At 42.5% G+C, this 19277-nt stretch overlaps 2 protein-coding genes across 2 annotated transcripts; one reads left to right on the top strand and one right to left on the bottom strand.

Annotated features, from left to right (window-relative positions):
* Positions 1-244: 244 nt before the first annotated feature.
* LOC134185351 (uncharacterized) lies at positions 245-2755 on the bottom strand. The gene is made up of 2 exons (XM_062653131.1): positions 2569-2755; positions 245-2507 (listed from the first exon to the last, which is right to left on the bottom strand). The coding sequence occupies exons 1-2, from the start codon at positions 2753-2755 to the stop codon at positions 385-387; spliced, it is 2310 nt and encodes a 769-aa protein (XP_062509115.1). The 3' UTR covers positions 245-384.
* A 7938-nt stretch (positions 2756-10693) lies between these two features.
* Positions 10694-11359, top strand: LOC134185350 (fucolectin-5-like). Its single transcript, XM_062653130.1, has 2 exons — positions 10694-10748; positions 10813-11359. The coding sequence occupies exons 1-2, from the start codon at positions 10694-10696 to the stop codon at positions 11265-11267; spliced, it is 510 nt and encodes a 169-aa protein (XP_062509114.1). The 3' UTR covers positions 11268-11359.
* Positions 11360-19277: the final 7918 nt, after the last annotated feature.

Genomic DNA, 19277 nt, shown 5'->3' with positions numbered 1-19277 from the left:
AATTAAACATTTACAATTTCTAAGCTGGACATTGTTGTCTAGTGATATATTTGATACGTTTGCGGCTACTGACTTTATAGAACTCGTTCATTTGCCTATGGGCATGATTGAGTTGGAGTTGTCTCAAATGTTCAGTTTACTTTGTCCAACTTGTTGATTGGATATTGATACGTTGTTTAACATTTAATTTATTTGAAATAGGAAGTTAAGATTTCATAAATATCAGTACTGCACCAATCAGGGATGCCGGTCCAATTTTTGCCCGGTGCCAAAAATGTGGCCCCAATAGCGTTTTCGGTGCCACTGTTAATATCAATATTAAAGACAATTCAAATTAATATCAATGGCAATGTAATCAGTTTTCTATTTCAACAATAAGCATCACTAAAGGACATTATTATTCAGCACCTTATCAAAAGGAAATGTGTCCATTCCTCTACTGTCTGAAGCTATCGCCATAATCGCGTTTATCGTACGTTGACCAAGCCTATTGCGAGAACAATTCTTTGTTATATTCATCAAGCTAAATCCACGTTCAGCTTCAACGCTATCCGGCGCTAAGGAATACAGGAGAAGGGCCAACTTGCCTATTTCACAGTAGTTCTCGTTGTGAAGAAGACTGATGAAAAACTTCACTGCTGACATCCCACACTGTTCTGTATAGAGTAAGTCCAAACTTTCGTCAAATGAATAGGTCACTGCCTGACGTGACACTAGCTCTTCGTCGATCGCAGAATGCTTGAATTTTACTGCAATTGCCTGAAGATCTTTCGCCTGAACTCGTCGTCTATTTACCGGATCCAGCATCTGACATTTTTGTACAAAGAAATCCAGTTCTGAAAAGCGCCTTGAGATGCTTTCCACTGTCTGCAGAAGAAAATTGTGCATAGACTTTAAAGCTGCCTGAATTTCACGCGTATTTAGCAATGCGTTGTCTTCTGTTTCCTTCAGCAGTTTGCGGAAACCTTCTCCTCCAGCAAGTGACACTGCTTCTCTCACAGACCTCTCTTTCTCTTGGCCGTCAGCATCGTTGGACTTCACGTAGTAGCTCAATGTACGTTGTAGAGCGAGAATTCCACAGCACGTTGTGTAAAGTGTTTGATTTCGTGTTTGAAGATGGCGATTCACAGCAGCCAAATCGCGAAGAGGTTTCTCCAGAAAGCTCAAATATAGATGGAACTCCGGCTTTGAAATTTGCTCGTGAAGATCCGCAGCTAACTTTCTGACTTTGGGTTGATTTCGCTGGTCGCCTGTTTCTTCTTCGAAGAAAGTTACAAGTGGCTGAAGCAAATCCCAAAGTCGTTGCACGCAGTCGCTTAATGACAACCAGCGAACCTTATGGTACGTAACTAGCGTCATGTACGCTCCCTCGGGATCAGTCAAATCTTCCAATGATTTGACTCGATGCTCTCCAAACTTGTCTCTTCGTACGGCACTTCCTTGAAAGTAGTTCATGATTGATTCAATTGTTTTTTCAACAAACTTTGGCAGTTCTTTTCTAGCATCTTTAGCACAGAGTACAAGTCGATGAGTGCAACAGTGCTGTGAAAGCAGCAACGGATTGTCTAGACGTTCTCTTAGCTTGGCAATAACGCCGTTAATCGGGGATCGTAAAACTGAGGCCCCATCCGTTGATAGACAGACAAGACGATCAAGAGGCAAATTGAATCCTGATTCGCCTAGCACATCAAGAAGCGACGAAGCGATATTTTCGGCATCCGGGTGGCCAGACAGACGATGAAGGCACAAGAAATTGGTAGCCACTTCGCATGTTTGAAGGTCAATGCATCGAGCATACACTATCATCTGTTCCTTAGTTGTAACGTCAAGTGACTCGTCAATAACTACTGACCAGAAAGGAGAAGCACAGATCGTACTTTTTGTTTCTGAAATCAGTACTTTCTCGCGTATATCGATTACCCCGTTAGTAATTGTTGTTCTTCCTGCAGCCATTTTTTCAAGCACCTTTGATGTTGGATCGGCAGCTCGGGAAAACTCGACAATGCATGAGGACTTTGACAAAGGAATGTTGTGTTTCGCAAGAGTGTAAGCAAGTTTCAGTGGAGCAAGACGCTGAAGCTTCTCTGGAGTTGTTGCTTTTTCCATTCTTTTTCTTTGAAATTCCCGTTTCTGGTGGAAATTCTCGACAATGCGTTTTCTCTGCTCAGCAGACCACTTCCGCATTGCAGCCATTTGCGTTTTATGCTTCCTGTCAAGGTGACGCTGAAAGGAGTACACCTTCATATCCTGAAATGTTTGTTCGCACAGAATGCAGATTGGAGTTTCACGGCCTGCACTCTCTGAGTGCTCTACCGTCACCAGGTATTTATCTTCCCACTCCTCTTTGTGAAATGTTCGTAATGCACGTTTCAATTTTCTAATCTTCCCAAGGCTGCTACTGTTTCTGGTACCTGCTGTCGTTTTGCCAAATTCAATTTCAGATATTTCTGCTGAAGACGTGGCCATATCATCATGTTCTCCAGGGCCACCGTCACTGAAATCGATATCTGAATAACAAGATGTTTGTACTGTAGTTTGTGGGATACTATAATAGAAACGACAAATTACCTGTACGATGTTCAACGGCACTCTCTGCCGTTCCAGTGACGTCCGGCGTCTCAGGGGCGTCTCCGGGACACTCGGAGAGAGAAGAAGGTTGGGGAACTTCAGGATGGTGGGTAGGCGAAACTTCGGAAGGTGCAGGAGCCGTAGAACGGAAGAAAAAGCGGAGATCCCAGGATTCCCTGGAGGCCATTTCCGTGTTACGCAATGTAATAACGCACGCTACTTGAAGCACGTGGAAGGGGTACTGTACTGCACAAAACTATGGTTTAATAACTTACAAAATTCAAAGTACTGTATAATTAGAAATATTAATTATTAGCAGTTGCTTTGCTCCTGGGGCCACATTTTTGTTGGCTGGGGCCACATGTGGCCCCATCTCCATAGCAACGACATCCCTGCCAATGCCACTACAGTCGCGTGTCACTTATCCGACCTCCTTGGGAGCTAGGAAAGTCAAAATGTTGGATAACTGAAGCTGTTACAAACTCAACTATTGTTCATATTATACGGCATTTTCCACATTAGGTATACTGAATGTAGATGTAGAATGAATGTAGATGTAGATGAATGTAGAATACAACGAGAAGAAACGCTTGAACTCACTCTCAAACGGAGACAACATCACGTGATACTGCCCCGTTGCTATCCTCCGTGGAAGGACCACCGAAAGCAAAGGAAGGCCTAGTGTCGAGGCTATTTGACTATCTTACTAGTCTCCCGTCGGGTCTTGCCTACGCAACCTTTTTGTTATAACAAACTTGCCTAGTATTTCCGTCATGCTTCCGTGGAAAGAAACCTTTGCAACTCGTTTGTTTTTCTAGCTGTCTTTAAATAAATATTGGTTCAACTGTCTAGGTCCAGTGATATGGGTAGACGAGATTCGTGTAGCTTGGTAGTGTTACTAATTACTAAAATAGAGTCTTCAAACTGGTAGCTTACTTACAACCTTACTACATTGTTGTGTCGGAGTCATGAGTCTGTCTACTAGACAGTAGGTGGCTTCTGGGCGTGCCGCTACTCTAGTGTTTACCTGGTATTAGACACTACGCGTGCATCTCTACAAGTACTACACTAAAACACGGACAAACGACAATTTGATCATACTAAACGCTGGTTGCAAGCGCGAGATTGCTGCAGTGCTTGCCTTTTTCTAGCCACGTGGACCACGGTACAGTGTAGTGTCACTGTGTACCTACTGCAACACGTGGTGACAGCAATACCACGATAGTCTCCTGGTAATGGTTCTAACCTTATTAATTAATTAGAACAGGCGCTGACTTGGTCTCCCACATTTTGATTGAGATTTTTGTAACCGCAATTATTATTGTTGATATCAATTGGTTTATTTAACGTGCGTTATCAAACTTTACAATTTTGGCTTATTAGCAGGCGCTATATGATTATCCGGGCTTCAAACGCATGCTTAGCTATACCGTATAGCGGACTACCGTAAGTTGTGGGCGTTCGTCACGGAACAATGCAGGAAGTCTTGTTGCTGTCCACGACTTGTCTTCTGCTTTTGTGTTTGCATGGCGTTTGCGCAGGTAAGCTGCTATAACTATATCCTACTGTGTGAGGTGAGAAAAAACCTTTCCTACTCACCTACGTTTACGTGGGTGCAGGGCTCGTCACAGTTTTAGTTTAGCGTCAACTAGCACTTTGATACACCCGACTAACGTACTCGGAAGTGCTCATGTCGCAGCAGAACCCCCTTTGTGTGCGCATGATGTTCATGGAATAGTTGTCTCTCTGCAGGGAGCTACAAACGTACTGTAAAGCGTCGGTGGTGCCAAAGAATTTTTGGCAAGTGTTAATTAATTAATTAAAGCGACACTGTCAAGATTTGAGCGCACAAGTGCGCATGCTTGTGCGCTCTAGGCGTGTCACACTTCGCGCGCAAACCTACATCGGGACTCCTAGGACAGCGTAATGGCGTTTCGTGACGATAGAACGCGTATTAGTGCATCAGACACGTCTGCTGACGAAGGAGCAGTGGTTATTCCGGTACGCAGACAATGGGACTTTTCGCTAGGATGTCTATAGCTAGGAGTTGATTATGCGTGTTTTCAGGAAGAAGCTAGATGCAACTATAGATGTCTTGCGACAGTTTAATAGTCTTCATAACACTTGCTGTGCACTTGCGGCGACGTCCTGCCCCTTGACGTGCACCTCCATGGCTTCTCTTCTGGGTGACAACTTCCGGGAATCTTGTCCATCACACGGCTTGCAAAGGGCCCGTTTTCGCCGTAGAAAGTAACCATTCGAAGTCGAAAACAAACGCTATACTTGCTCTATATTTACAAAACTTATACGACGTATCAAATCCATGCGCAATGACCTAGTCAAGTACGACGATATCGGCTGTCAGGCACTCAAAGCACGACAAAAGTCGATCTATTGCCAAAACGTGGCAGATAACGCAATATAACTACAGGTAAAATCGCACTTGCCAACGATTCCTCGTTTTGGAGAACTTGAAAAATTTCTACCTAAATTCAAGTTTGCGGGGGCGTTTAGACGCTAGGTATCCGAGGATAAAATCTTGACAGTGTCGCTCTAAGGTGCGAAGTTTGGAAGTTTGGAGAACGGAGTGTGTTGAAAGTGATGTGACAAGTGATATATTGATCTTTTGCGGTGATCACAAACATGTAGTACAGTCTCTATGATTTCAGCTATGAGCCATGAGAAACGGGAATTTGTAATGGTCATGTGACTTAGCAAATTACTAGGGTGTACACTCAAAAGTGCTTGCTAGCTCTGGTCACAACATCTGGTCTGTGTGACTTCTAGTCCCGCTAGCCACGCCTTTTTGCGAAGGGGCGTGGTTATCAAGACTACACTCTAAAAGTACTCTTGGGTGTGAGTTTGGAATGTACCACGCCTTCTGTGGAGCCAGTCACTAGCAGTATTTCCGTTTGGTTGCACACCACAACTGCAGACAACCCATATATGAGCAGCGAATAAAGCTCATGACAGTTTTTTACCACAACAGTCTATTTCGTGTTTGCAATTACCTATCTTTGTCAGAAATAAACAATGAAAACTTGTGTGCAATGCATAATGATATTTGGCCAACGTGAAATCAATAGTGTTTCCTACTCAGTGCATTATTCTAGAGGAACTTAACGTGAAGGGAATGGTTGTTGGCTGGGACAGTGAGAATTTTTTGTATCATATAGGCACTAGTCCTCGCGTAGCCAGACTTGCTCCCCGTTGGCTGTCTGTCTGGTGGGGAGATGGTCTCTTGTGTGTTTTGATGTCATTCTGCTCCCCATCTAATGATGGGAAGTTCCGAACTAATCGCTTACTAGTAGGCTGTTGATGACAGATATGTAGGAATGGAGGGATCTAACTACTACACTAGAGCTTCAAACCATCACCACTAGTAAAATATAGTAGAATATAGAAGGATTTTTTTGTAAAATATAGAAACCTAATCTTCTATCCTGATATCTAAAACCTTTAGTTAACATGGTCAATAGGCATGCCTGCAAGTTGAATATTACCAAATCTAGCCAACAGTGACTGTGGAAAATGCCAATTAGCACTAATTAAAGGACTAAGAAGTGTGACAATCTGGCCATGGTCAGGGCTGGGGGCTTACTTGAGTTTTTGGATAATAATTGAGGGAGTGTGGTAAAAGGTCCAGACAAATTGTTTCCTCAGAAGCAGCTTCTGGAAGGAGAAAGTTGAAATTGTACAGAAATGTTTGATGTTTGGCAGTTATTTTGAACACTGAGTCATTGAATAGCCTACATAGTTGTAGCACTCGTAGCACACCTTTTGCTAGTTGAGTGTTGAGTGCTTGTTATGCTATCTGTGAACATTACAGCTATCACTAAACTGGCAACAATGCCTGTAATCATTGCTTCAATCATAATTTTACATGGAAAGTTTGATGAACGAGTACCCTATTACTCCGCATTTTGCTGCATGCTGGTATATGCCGGAAGTTGACCAGGGTGCCGGTATACTCCGGGGGGGGGGGGGGGGGGTTTACTGGCATGCAGCAAAATGCGGGGTCAAACGACTGCTTCTCCAAGTGTGCATGGGTCATTCACAAAGAGACTAACTAGAAGATAAAAGAACAAAACTACAACACTGAAACGTAAATTTCAGTCTTCAAGTTCTTCCTACATGTCCTCTGCTTCTTTATCTAACGGTACGACTTACAACACTAGATAGTAATGTTCAGTTATCAACTTCTTCCATATCCTCTGCTTCTTAATCCTGTTCTTCATTTTCTTCTGTGTCTGTAAGACCACTAGCTTCTTCATCTTCGTCGTTAACTGCCTCATCTTGCGATATCAGTTGTAGTCTTTGGTGAAGTCTCACAGATGCTCCTCCAGTGATTCCACAGCTCAAGAATGATTGGTAGATGAAGTCATTAGACAAAGCTTTCCAGCATTCAGACACCCAATGCACTACCATTTCATAGTATGCTGATTTTTGTTTGCCAGAACGAGTGTACTCCACTTTTCCATCACTGAGCCACTGGATCCACTTCTCTCTCATTGTTGTCTTAAAATTGAATAAAGTTCTTTAAGACTTTTGTTCTCGCAAACTACTGATTTGTAAAGGAAGTTTTTCCGCCTCGAAACTTATTTATATACGGGAGTTTTTGCGCGTGCGGTTTTGATCTACTAGGGCGTCCTCGACTGGTAAGCGAAAGGCGACAGGAGATTCAAGTACGTCTCTTGTAGAGTTTGAGTTTGTTCATCAACGCAAAATGCCTACACCAAAGCCAATCAGGTACAGTGAATCGTTGGTAAGTAACGAATATGACAAGACAATGCGCAAGTAAGATTAGTTGGAAAATTACATAATATAGGGAAGGTACACCTCGAAAAGAACTCGATGTAATTGAAAATAAAAAAGATTTCAGTGACCTCGAAAAAACCTGATTCGATAAAAAAAATGGATCTGTAGGTCTGTAATGCTACTATACGAGTAGACAACACGGACGAGGATCGCTTGGATACCGAGACAACGACACTCCTTGACGGTCAAGTACCGACTCCCAATATTTATGATTACAAACGTTTATATAGCAAGTGCACGCCCACTAATCACACTACTACTGTTACATATACCACAGGTCAATCTCGACAATTGGTTGTACGTATTACGTGTTACATTGTACAATGCTAAATACCTATCTATGTATAAGATCCACTACTGCTGCGTATAATTTGTGCTACTCAGTATGTACTGTACCAGTCAAGAGTGTAGGTGCATGGGCACTGTGTACAGCTAACATATCGCGCGCGCTAAAATCAGGAACGCATGCGACTCTTGGCCGAAGCCAAGATGATGCAATTCTTTCGAAAGTACTAGACATTACCGTCGCTAGCTAGAAAAAGGCAAGCAGCTATCTCACGCTAGGTCGACATATCTGGCATTATCTTATCCGGGCTTCAAGCTATCTTTATCCCGTATAACAGACCTAACGCGTCTTGTAGGCGTTCGTTACGCATAATGAAGGAAGCCTTGCGACTGTCCGCGACATGTCTTCTGCTTTTGTGTTTGCACAGCGTTTGCGCAGGTAAGCTGTTATAACTATTATATGGATCGTACTGTCTGAGGTGAGAGAAAACCATTCCTACTCACCAGCGTTTACGTGCAGCTGCTGCAGACCTCGTAACAGTTTAGTCTAACATCAACTAGCATTTTGACACGCCTTATTGTCGTATTCCGAAGTGCTCATACAGCAACGAGACCTTGTTCATGAAATAGTTGTCTTTCCGCAGCAAGGGCAGGGCCAAGCCTCTTTTCTGAAAGGGGCGTGGCTAGCGAGTAGTCTGAAGCTACGCCTTTTTACTGCTTGGAAACCTTATAAAATTTAATTAATCAAAGTTTAATCAACTGGCAGTCTTCAACTACTCACTCACAAGGGAGCTGACACATGCCAGAACCGTATACGTATGTCTCCAAACAGCACAGTCAAAAAACAGTATAGAACTAGAGTCCTCTGTACGCATTATTACTCAACTAAAGATTTTAATAGCAGCGACGGCCAACAGGTTAGGGGCCACATGCAGCCATCCCTGTTGCGGTGAGCTACAAGTACCGAGGTTTACTTTTATACTAGTGTACAGCGTCAGTGGCTGATGATGCCAACGAATTTTTGGCAGTGTTAAGGTGTGGAGTTTGGAAGTGTGTTGAAAGTGATGATGACAATTATTGATTATCTGGGTGATCATTGGGTAGTACAGTTATTGACATTTATTGATCATTGGGTAGTACAGTTACAACATTCTAGAATTTTAGCTATGAGCCATAAGAAACGTGACTTTGTAAATTAAAAGTCACGAGACTTGACGAGAGCTACTCAAACGTATAGGGGTGAACTGACTTTTAGTCTGCAGGCTGTGTTTGTGGGGGACTGACTGGCTGGCTGGCTATGTGACTGTCTTGTCATGCTTCAGGAATGTGCCACGCTTTCCACTTCCTTTATGTCGTGTGGCAACCAGAGACAATCGACAAACAGCCAATCAGATCCGCAAAATGTTCATGAAAGAGTTTCTTACCAGAACAGTGTAATTCATGTTTGCGATTGCCAAGTCTTGCTGGAAATAAACAATAGAACTTACTTGGCTGCAACTGCTAACGTAAAATCAATCGCTTTCTTGGTTTACTACATTTATATAGAAATCTAACATTACGTAACCATGAGCGATTTTTATGTCTTGTACAGTACACCCTCGATTATGTGGACTTTAGATTATCCGGGCAATTTCTGTGTCCCATGACTTTTTGTGTTTCCGGGTAAAGTAACTATAACATAATAATATGCTGTAGCCTAGGTACAGCCTCTCGCAAATTAATGAATACAAAGCAGAGAACGTAATAATCTAATAAATAGGTAGCTGTTGATGACTCTTCTAGTGACGTGAATGTACAGCAAGTGTGGGAACAGAGTCTTTGTACAGTGGAGGAAAATTAGTTGATATTTATCAACTTTTGATGTCTGGACACTCGATTATCCGGACTTCTAACCTGTCTCCGGAGAAGTTCGGATAATCGAGGGTGTACTGTATGTGATAACTCTTGTTACTGTACTTCGGCAACTACAGACAATTTACGGACTTTGCAATCACACAAAATGACAGTTGCTATGTACAATTTTAGACAGATTTTACAAGTAGTGCGTTTAGAAAGAAATAGCATCTAAATTTTCTTTTTTTTGAGACAATCCTATTGTGGTTTTCAGAAGGCTCATAGCTGTGGAAGTGACGGTGTAAACACAACTTCAATTACTAGCTATATGGGAACTTAATCAAAAGCGAGTGGTTGTGGGGTTGGGGCAGTGAGCATTTCTTGTATACAGTACGTACTAATAATAACCACTAGTTTTGCTAGTCAGACTACTCTCCTCTAGCTATCTGTTTGGTGGGAGATCGTTTGGTATGATTTTTGATGTCGTCGTTCTGCTCCTCATCTAATAATGGGGACTGGGACTAATCGCTTATTAATAAGCTGTAGATGACAGATATGTGGAAATGAAGGGGCCTAAGTACTAAACTAGAGCTTCAAGCCATCACCAGTAGTAAAATATAGAAACCTAGTCTTCGGTATCTAAAACCTTTAATCTTCTATACCGGTATCTAAAACCTTTAATTAACAAAGGACTAAGAAGTGTGACAATCTTAAGAGTCTCGGCCATAGTTAGGGCTGGGGCTTGCTTGAGTTCTGGGATCATAATTGAGCGAGTATGGTGAAAGGTCCGGACAAATTGTTTCCTTAGAAGCAGCTTTGGAAAGAGAAAGGTCGAAAGTATACAGAAATGTTTGGTGTCTGACAGTTATTTTGAGCACTGAGTCATTGTATAGTCTACATAGTTGTATGCAGCATGCTTAGCACAGCTTTTGAGATTAAGTGTTAGTTGAGTGTTGAGTGCATGTCGAGCTATCTGGGAAGTAGGGCTATTACTAAACTGGCAACAATGCCTGTAATTATTAGTTTAATATTATAATTAATAGAATTAATTAACTGCTAAGTTTGTTGAATGAGTAACGTTCTGTTGTTCTATTGACTGTCTTGTGTTGTGTTTCCAGTGGATTGCAGTTGGGGTAGTTGGAGTTCATGTAGTGTTGAATGTGGAAATGGCACCAGAACTCGGAAGATTATGAGTGGTCAGACGTGTACAGGACCACCGACTGAGATCTGCGTAGTCACATCTTGTATGATTACTGTTATGGTGGAAGTCACACTTGTTGCTTTATGTACAATGTTTATGTGATGTAGGTATGGTAACCAATCTAGCTCCATCTCTTGGAGCAACAGTGACCATGAGTCCAGAGTATAATTCTCGCTTTGTTGCTGCAAAGGCTATAGATGACAATCCAAAAGATGTTACTGGACAGATGCTTGTTGGTACTGATTGTGCTGGTACAAAAGAAACCTTGAATCCTTGGCTGCGAGTTGACTTGCAAAAGGAGTATCTTGTGTCACGTGTTAGAGCTATTCTTTATGCTGATAGAGGTGAAAATGTGTATGTTCATGTTGGTAACAGCTTAACAAACAATGGGAATGACAACCACGAGTGTGGAAAGGCTCCATATGACATCTCTACTGACAGGCATGCAATATGGCGAGATGTTAGCTGCAGTCCACCAGTTTGGGGAAGATACATTAATTTACAGAGAATAGTGAAAAAGGACATTCTTCATGTATGTGAGGTGGCTTTCAACTATGGTTAGATGATGTTGTGGTGTAGGTAGGTGTTGAATGAAGAGTAAAATGTCTTGTTGTAGAGTTGGAGATTGCTATTCTAGACGATAATATGAATATTGAAGGAACGAGTGTGGCAGTTGATGAGAATCAAGATTACTCTAATCCTATTGGTTGTGGTGTCAGTCCTGATGTGACCAACTTTAATGCTCTCTTGCAATGGAAACACAACACAACCAATGATGTACCATCTTCAAGTGTACAGACTACTGGTGTATATCAGATGTATGAGAATGGTGTGCAGCGGCTCTACATCAAGTCAGTTAGTGCCTCTGACAGTGGAGTGTATACATGTCAATATGCCACAACTAATGGCTCTATAGTGTCAAGGTCATTGACACTGAATGTTACTGTGGGTAAGACATGAATACATGTGATATAATAGTTAGCGGGATGCTCTGAGTTTGTTTTGTGGTTTTCAACTGTGCAATGGTATTGTAATGATAAAATGTTTGTCTATCCATATTATTATATCTGTTTGTTTGTTTGTCTGTCTGTCTGTCCATTTGTTTGTCCATCCGATTGTGTTTGCAATTATCTCTGACACCTTTATTCTTATCTGGACCAAACTTCTAGAAACTCGTTTGAGCTCTTGCCATGTTTATGCTTTTAGCTAGTCGAGATACAGATAAGAGCATTACATAAACGAGAGCCATTTATCGACTGCTGGGTAGGCATTGCTACTGTGGTTGATCTGCTTGCACCAAATCTTTGCAATATGGCACTGGTTGTGGTTTTTACAAGAGCACGAGAAGGTTAGCATGATTTCCTTCCCAGAGGTTTACTCACTTCAAACTGAAGATGTTTTTACTTTCACTTCCACAGTTATAGTTCCTTTGGAGTAACTATTGACTTATTGCCAAGTATTGCAAACTCAGATGCCATTTTGCTTTCAAATGCACAACTTGAAAGGGTCTACGTAAAATCATACAAAGTGATTATTATTTCATGTGACCACAAATTTGTAATGCCACTCAAATTGTCTGTCATTGTCAAATTTTTGAAATTCAAGACACATGGGACATGGATATAGCTATGTTATGTTCCTTATTATTATTAGTGAGTCGGGAAGAATGATTACCTTTACATTGGCCATTGCAGATGTATAGGTTTCAGTTGGTCGTGTTCAACAAGACTCTGTTTGCAAACATATGACGAAAATTAATATAGACTGTTCTGGTGAAAGCCATGTTTGTTAACCAAATTGAATACTACTCTGTGATTAGACTAATTTGATTGCAGTAGAAGCATTACAAAGTAGATAAACTACATATTAAATCATGAGAAAGGAACAGTCATCAGTCTGTGGGTATGTAAAGTGGCGATCGTCTACACTTTCTTGACTTTCTATCACCACTGCCTGTTCTTGCTGCCTACAATGCAAAGGTGTACCTTCTTGGCACGTTCAGGGTGCATGGGCACCAGGCACTATGGCGCTAAAAGTGAGTGCCACAGAAAATCAAGTGAGCGCCAAGCGAACGCCAGGTTGTTGTGTCAAGCAGGCAGGCACGGACCATCATGTTGCATACACACACACACACACACACACACACACACACACACACACACACACACACACACACACACAACGAATGACCTTTGCATATAATGTAAAATTAATTAACTAGCAATCTGCCGGTGTGGGGAATGGGCTATTCAGCTAGTTTTCTATATTTGTAGAACTCACTTGCATTGAAACTCCAAACCACTTCGAACCATGCCTTCTGCCATTTATTTTTATTTTTTGCTTGCAGATGCACTACCAGCACTTTGCAGTTTTTACCGTAACCCAATCCATCTGTAAAGCAGGCAGATGAAATGCTGCCAAGTGCTGGCAGTGCTTCTGCAAGCAAAATGGATAGCAGAAGACTTAGGTTCGAGGTGGTTTGGAGTTTCAAGCTTTGTGGTTAGAATTAGCCATGCCCTAAGGAAACCAAACAAACGCCAATATCTGACAGGGTTTTTGTCGGATTCCATGTGATCATGTGTAGTGCTATCTGGAGCACCAGTTATAAGAGAGCAAAGGAAATTGAGCATCAATCTTACTGACCATACCCACCCCTGCACGTTGTTAGACACCAGTGGGCTATCTTGGGGAGACAGCTTCCGGTTACCAAGGCTGATCTCTGATAAGCACCACCCAACGGTGGGCATGCATGATAGCATCCTGCCACTGTCACCTGCCAGCACAAAGAACCCGCTGTCGCCTGGCAACTAGCAAGAGCCTCGTCCCCAGAAATACCGCCTGTTGTCAAGAATACACCCATACCCTGATGGGCTGCCGCTTGCTCTGCGGCCTCGGTGGGGCTGCCCCCAAACACTCTCCCAAGTGAGCATCAACATGCTTCAACCCGTCAAGGCACCAAGCAAGATAGAAACATGAACCAAATGCAACAGAAACAATTGCCGATTTAATTTTACGATGTCCACTTGCTTATCTAAGCAATGCACTGCAGACCGCAACACTTGTGTATCCGTTCTCACATACGCATATGTCTTGAAGCAGTCAGAGGTCTAACGGCCCATCCTTTGGATCAAATGCTCTGGTAGTCCAGCAGCTGCTGCACTGGAAGCTGCCCCAATGCGAAACTGTGGGAGGTGTATGAGCTTGTTTCTTTATTCTTTTCTACTTCTTCTGGAAGAGTCTTTCATGTTTTTGGAAGAGCTGGCAGAGACGGACGAGGTTTGAATAAAGAAATGATACAGAAGAGGTTGAACATGTGCTCGTGTTAATTCTTCAGCAATGGATGATTTTCGTTTCAAACTGGCATGAGAGTGGTAGCAGAACTGATGTTGCTGCTTTCTGATGATGAAATGAGATTTTGGTCATGTTGAGAGGTTGAAGAGATTGTTACGCATGCACTGACTAAACGACAACGAAAAGAAACACAGAAGAGTTTATTTTGTCACTTCTTGACTACTTCTCTTCCAACTCTTCTGCTCCTTTCCTGGAAGGGGTGGAAGAGTTTCCCGACACCTCTTGCCACTCTTCTGACACTTCTATCGAAAATAAAGAAACAAAGCAGAATTTCTTTTGTCTCTTCAGAAGAGTCAGAAGAGAATAAAGAAATGCGCCTTCAATCCGTACCCAATTATCCAGTAATGATCGCAGTTGAGATGAAAGTCTGTCTCTCGACGAGAATGCTCATGATATCCTGACTGGAAGCAGAAGAGGCCAATTTCCATCCACCAGACCGCCAAATATTGCTTAAGAGCATGCATGAGGCACACAGGAACCCTTGTGGAGGCCAGTACTAGATTGCAGCCGTGATGAAATGGGTCTGACTTGGACTTCCGTACGTGGAGCACCTCCAGGTCTTCCTTAACTGACTTTTTCACAGAGTGTCCACTCATTGAACGACGTGTTGTTTGCTGCTGTAAATTCAGAGATCTACACGAAACTGAAGAAAGCTGTTGTGAATGCTGCCCAATACATTAGCTTATCTGTTCGGCACAGGTGAGGCCATAGGCATTTTGACATCTTCAAACTCCTGAAGACTGGCAACGTGATCGGGCACCAAAAGTAGTCTCTTGTGAGAAGCCTTTTGTAATCTTTGTATACCATGAAGAACCAACTGCCAACGAGGTGTCATTTGGAGTGGATCAGCGTAATCTGCCTGGATGTGAAAGTGATGCACTGCAGACAAATACACCCTGATAGTCTCCGCTCTGACTGCCCTTGTGCTGAGTGCTGCGAATCTCAACAGTGTTGTCTCTGAAGTCGGTCTGCATGAGAGGTATGCCCAGCAGTTGGCAAAAGTTATTAGATTGTTTCATACCGGTAGTGTAGGCTGCCTGCATTGACGGGGCTACTGCTGCATGTTAAAATCATTGAATGTCGTGGTCCAGAGTGATTCCCAATTGGCTGGTAGTGGTGTTGTTTTCTGATCTGCCAGTGTGGTTAGGGTCTTGAACCTCTCCACCTGTCCACGAGACAATACATCAGCCAATGTATTGAGCCTCTCCACCAACACCACGAATATGCGAGACTGAGACAATAAAGTTTCCTTTAGCTGCTATTAAGTCCAGCAAACATATGCACTGCATGAGGTGTTTGTCTTTGGTTTTCTTGTTTTTGCCAAATATCAACTACTGCATGGTTGTCACAGTGGTAAACCAAGCATTTTCCGTTCCATTTAGACCCCCAGGTAGCTGCTGCGATAACAGTAGCATACAGCTTTTTCTACGCAATAGGAAACAACTTTTACTGGTGTTGCTCTAGCCAGCGCCTGCACAGCCACCTCCATTCCAGAAGGCCCTAAAGCCATATGACTTTGCCATGTTGGTAAACAGCTGCATCTCTGGAGACAGCTGCCAGGAAGTAGTAAGGAAGTATGACTTTTCTGTCCAAGACATGCGTTTACAACTCATTAGACCAAACCAGCTCAACAAGGTAGCAAACTTTGCCTGATCTACGGCATCGTTGGCTCTCCATAGCAAAGTCAGCTCTTTATGTAACCCCTGTTCTCAGTATTGGGTCAACCTGACGCTGAATTTCTTCTAGTTTATCAGGTGATGTCCTGTATGATGGCATATTGATAGGCAAACTATCTCCAGTGTCAATTCGATGACAAGCCATGTTTAACTGACCAAGGTTTGTAGTGCCTGACAAAATACATCATGTTACTCATGCATTCAATCAGATGTGGCATCTGTTGCCTTTGTGGATCCTGAAGTCCATCAGACACAGTCACATGGCCACTTGTTTTCCAAAGGTCAGACTTCTAATCAGATTCATGGATAGACTTCTCCTCAGCAGTAACTGATCTTTCAGTGACTGGAAACAAAACAGAACATTCCATAGCCTCGTTACAGAAAGTCACAGGTTTGGGTGACCCATGTCAAGCCACATGTTCTTTCTGACAGATTTCTTACTCTATTCTCCTGACAAGGCCAGCCACTTAGCACACTTCGAATAGGTAGGCAAACAGAAGCATCCTTGCCAAGTGCAACAGTACCCTTACCGTAACCCAAAACAGTATCTATTTGCAACAGAAAATCACTTTCCAGCAAAACAGCGTACACAAACTTCTTGACTAGTACAAACTTATGAACCACAGAATCATTTCCAACTCCTACAGTCAGTGCCACACTTCCAACAAACTCCATAAGACCTCCATTGGCTGCCAACAAACTGCATTTATCGCCTTCACTCCAATACTCTCAGCAAATTCCTCGGAGACTAAGGACTTACATGTGCCAAAATGAAGAACACCAGCAACAGGCTGACACCCACCAACCATCAGCTTACAAGATTTGGTAGCTGTCCATTTCTATTGTCTACCTTCATAGCCAGTGGTGTCATGACTTTTGTGCCACGTTATTTGATATTGCCCATTTTGAAACAAAATGGTTGTACAGTCAGACCTCGTTATTCCGACCACGTTGGTCTGGCTGCTTTTTGTCAGATTAGCGAGGGTGTCAGATTATCAGAGTTCAAGAGCAACATCATCATCATTTGTGTATGGAGTGGCTTTGATTCCAATAGCTTCAAGACTCCAAAAGTCTTCTTGACTATTGTGTTGTATTGTCACTGTGTCGGGAACAGAGTGGAAGTTTAATTTAGAGATGGCTTGACTCATTTGAGTCATCACATAGCAGGTATGGATACGCTTAGTGTGGTCATCAGCTAGCTCAGGATACTTGCCTGTGAGTAAATATCTAAATTTTGATGGAATCGAAAGCATTCCCGAAGGTAGAACAATTTTTTGCCGATTGATGAATTGCCAAAAATAGCCAGCTCCTATCAATACGTCAATGTTAGTAGTTTCAGAAGTTTCAGGAATTGAGTCAGCTAGACAATCGGGGAAAGAGCCTTGAGAACGTGAATATCAAAAGACTGCAGTGGTCTCCGGTGAATTGGTCTTGTAAGCTGTTTGAGCACGTTTGCTTCAAGCTTAACTGATGAACCATCTTTCAAAATGACGTCAAATTTGACAATGTATGTGTCGAGTTCCTTTGAGTGATTTGCTGCAAAGGTTGACACAGAAAGTGATTTCTTTCGTTCCACAGGAAGCTGTAATTTCTTCGCTAACCTTTCAGTCATAAAGGTACAGTGACTTGCAGAATCCAACAGAAGGCGTGACATGACAGATTGGTCATTGCCTACAACTAGAGATCGTGCTGTTTGAAGCAGAACATTCTCACCAACGGCTAAATTTTGAGTAGTAATCGAACTGCACATGGAATCCCCTTGATCTTGAGTCTTTGCTCCTTACTGTTGCTAGTCTTCTGGGGACATAAGGCTCGGTTGTGGTGGCCTGATTGTTTACAGTGGTAGCAGCACTTATGTTGACGTCTGCTACAGCACTCCGTAAAGGTGTGTCTTTTCTGAAGACAGATAAAACATCGTCCCAGTTCACGGAGTCGTTGTTTCCTTGCCAACGATGACTTGTATTCTGCACAGTTTGTATTGTAATGTTTCTCATTGCAGAAAACACAAGGTAATAACACTGTCCGTTTCTCTGTATCGACTGGTCGAATTGAAGCAGCAACCGAGAGTGCTTCTGCAGAAGATCATCTCTCCATCACTCGAGTTTGTTGATTACTCATTTTCTTTGTATTGCTCGATCGTCGGTGGACATTCTCACGAACCCTTATATAGTGCTTCAAGGCTTCTATTACACACCTAACTGTTCAGATTTCGCTTGGTTTCTTAGATTCCTCCAACTTTGTAACGATATCCATGTGAAACTTTGACAGAATTTTGTGGTATAAGCAGATGTTGATGATTGACATCTTCATGTGTCTCAACTTGTTTCAAGAGCCGCTCGATCGCATCATATGTATATTGAACGTCTGCAAATTCATTTGTAGCAGTTGGTATCTTCTGAAATGAAGCGTACAGACTCTCAACAATGACATCCTTTCTTCCATATTTGTCTTGAAGTGTGCGAAGTGCTATGTCATAGTTCTCTTCTGTGACAGCTATTCCTGAAATTGCAGCTGCTTCTTGCCCTCTAAGGATTCCCTTCAAATAAGTAAACTTAGTGACAGGTGGAAGCTCTTGCGTGTTAACGAATGATTGAACATGTCCCAAAATTCCAGCCAATGTAGAACATCTCCATCAAATGTCGGTAGTTGGAGTTTCGGTAAAGTAACAGATTTTGGCCTCTCACGTCTGTGGTCGTGGGCTATTGCTTCAATGGCTTTTCTGATTGCTTGAATTGCTTCAGTTTGCACAACCTTTGGATCTCTGTCACCTAGTCTAGGTGCCGGCTCCCACTCAACCGTTGCTATCATACAACGTTATTTTCATTTTGTAGTATCTGTAACCATTTTTAAAAGTCAGTTTTGTGCAATGTAGAGTTCTGAAATCAAAATGGGTACACAGTGACCATGATTGTTGGGGAGAGCCATTGTGAGACCCTTCCTGTGTGTACTGTACTGTGTTGAGATGTGTATTAGTACGAGCGACTGGAAATGACGTTGATTTTGAGCCAATCACACACAATGCGGTTGTAAGTGTAACAGGCTTTCCAGGTTGCTGAACGCCATTCCCACAGCACTAATAAGAGAATGCAAACAGGCTAGAGCTCCTAGAGATGGCTTGACGACTGTGGCCAATAATGCAACTAGATGTGAGAACACCTTGCTTTTGCAAAGAAATTTACGTTAGCGCTATACCTAGACGTGCATGGTCCTGAGCCAGCCTCTCCCCGTCTCTGCCGTTTCTGGTATGTCACTGACCGGGGAATGACCAGGGCGGAGTGAGACTAGGTCGAGTCTAATACGTGCATGTTCTCCATGATGTCCAAACATGTATCCATGTCCGGCTGTGAATGAAATACTTGCAGCTTGATTTATAGCGGCCAAATTTACACTGGTAAATGTCTTTGCTAAAGTATGTTACTGTACAGTGTGAGCAATCACGTCAATGTATACCACAAAGTGGTTTGCGTTCTGTGTTGCAGAGGTTTAGAATCAGTTTGTATTTTAATTAACTACATATAAACTCAAGTTTCTTCTATGCAAAACTC

Source organism: Corticium candelabrum, chromosome 10 (genome assembly GCF_963422355.1).
Source record: "Corticium candelabrum chromosome 10, ooCorCand1.1, whole genome shotgun sequence".
Taxonomy (NCBI): Eukaryota; Metazoa; Porifera; class Homoscleromorpha; order Homosclerophorida; family Plakinidae; genus Corticium; species Corticium candelabrum.
The sequence above is the reverse complement of the archived record's forward strand: the minus strand, read 5'-3'. Positions and strand labels throughout refer to the sequence as shown.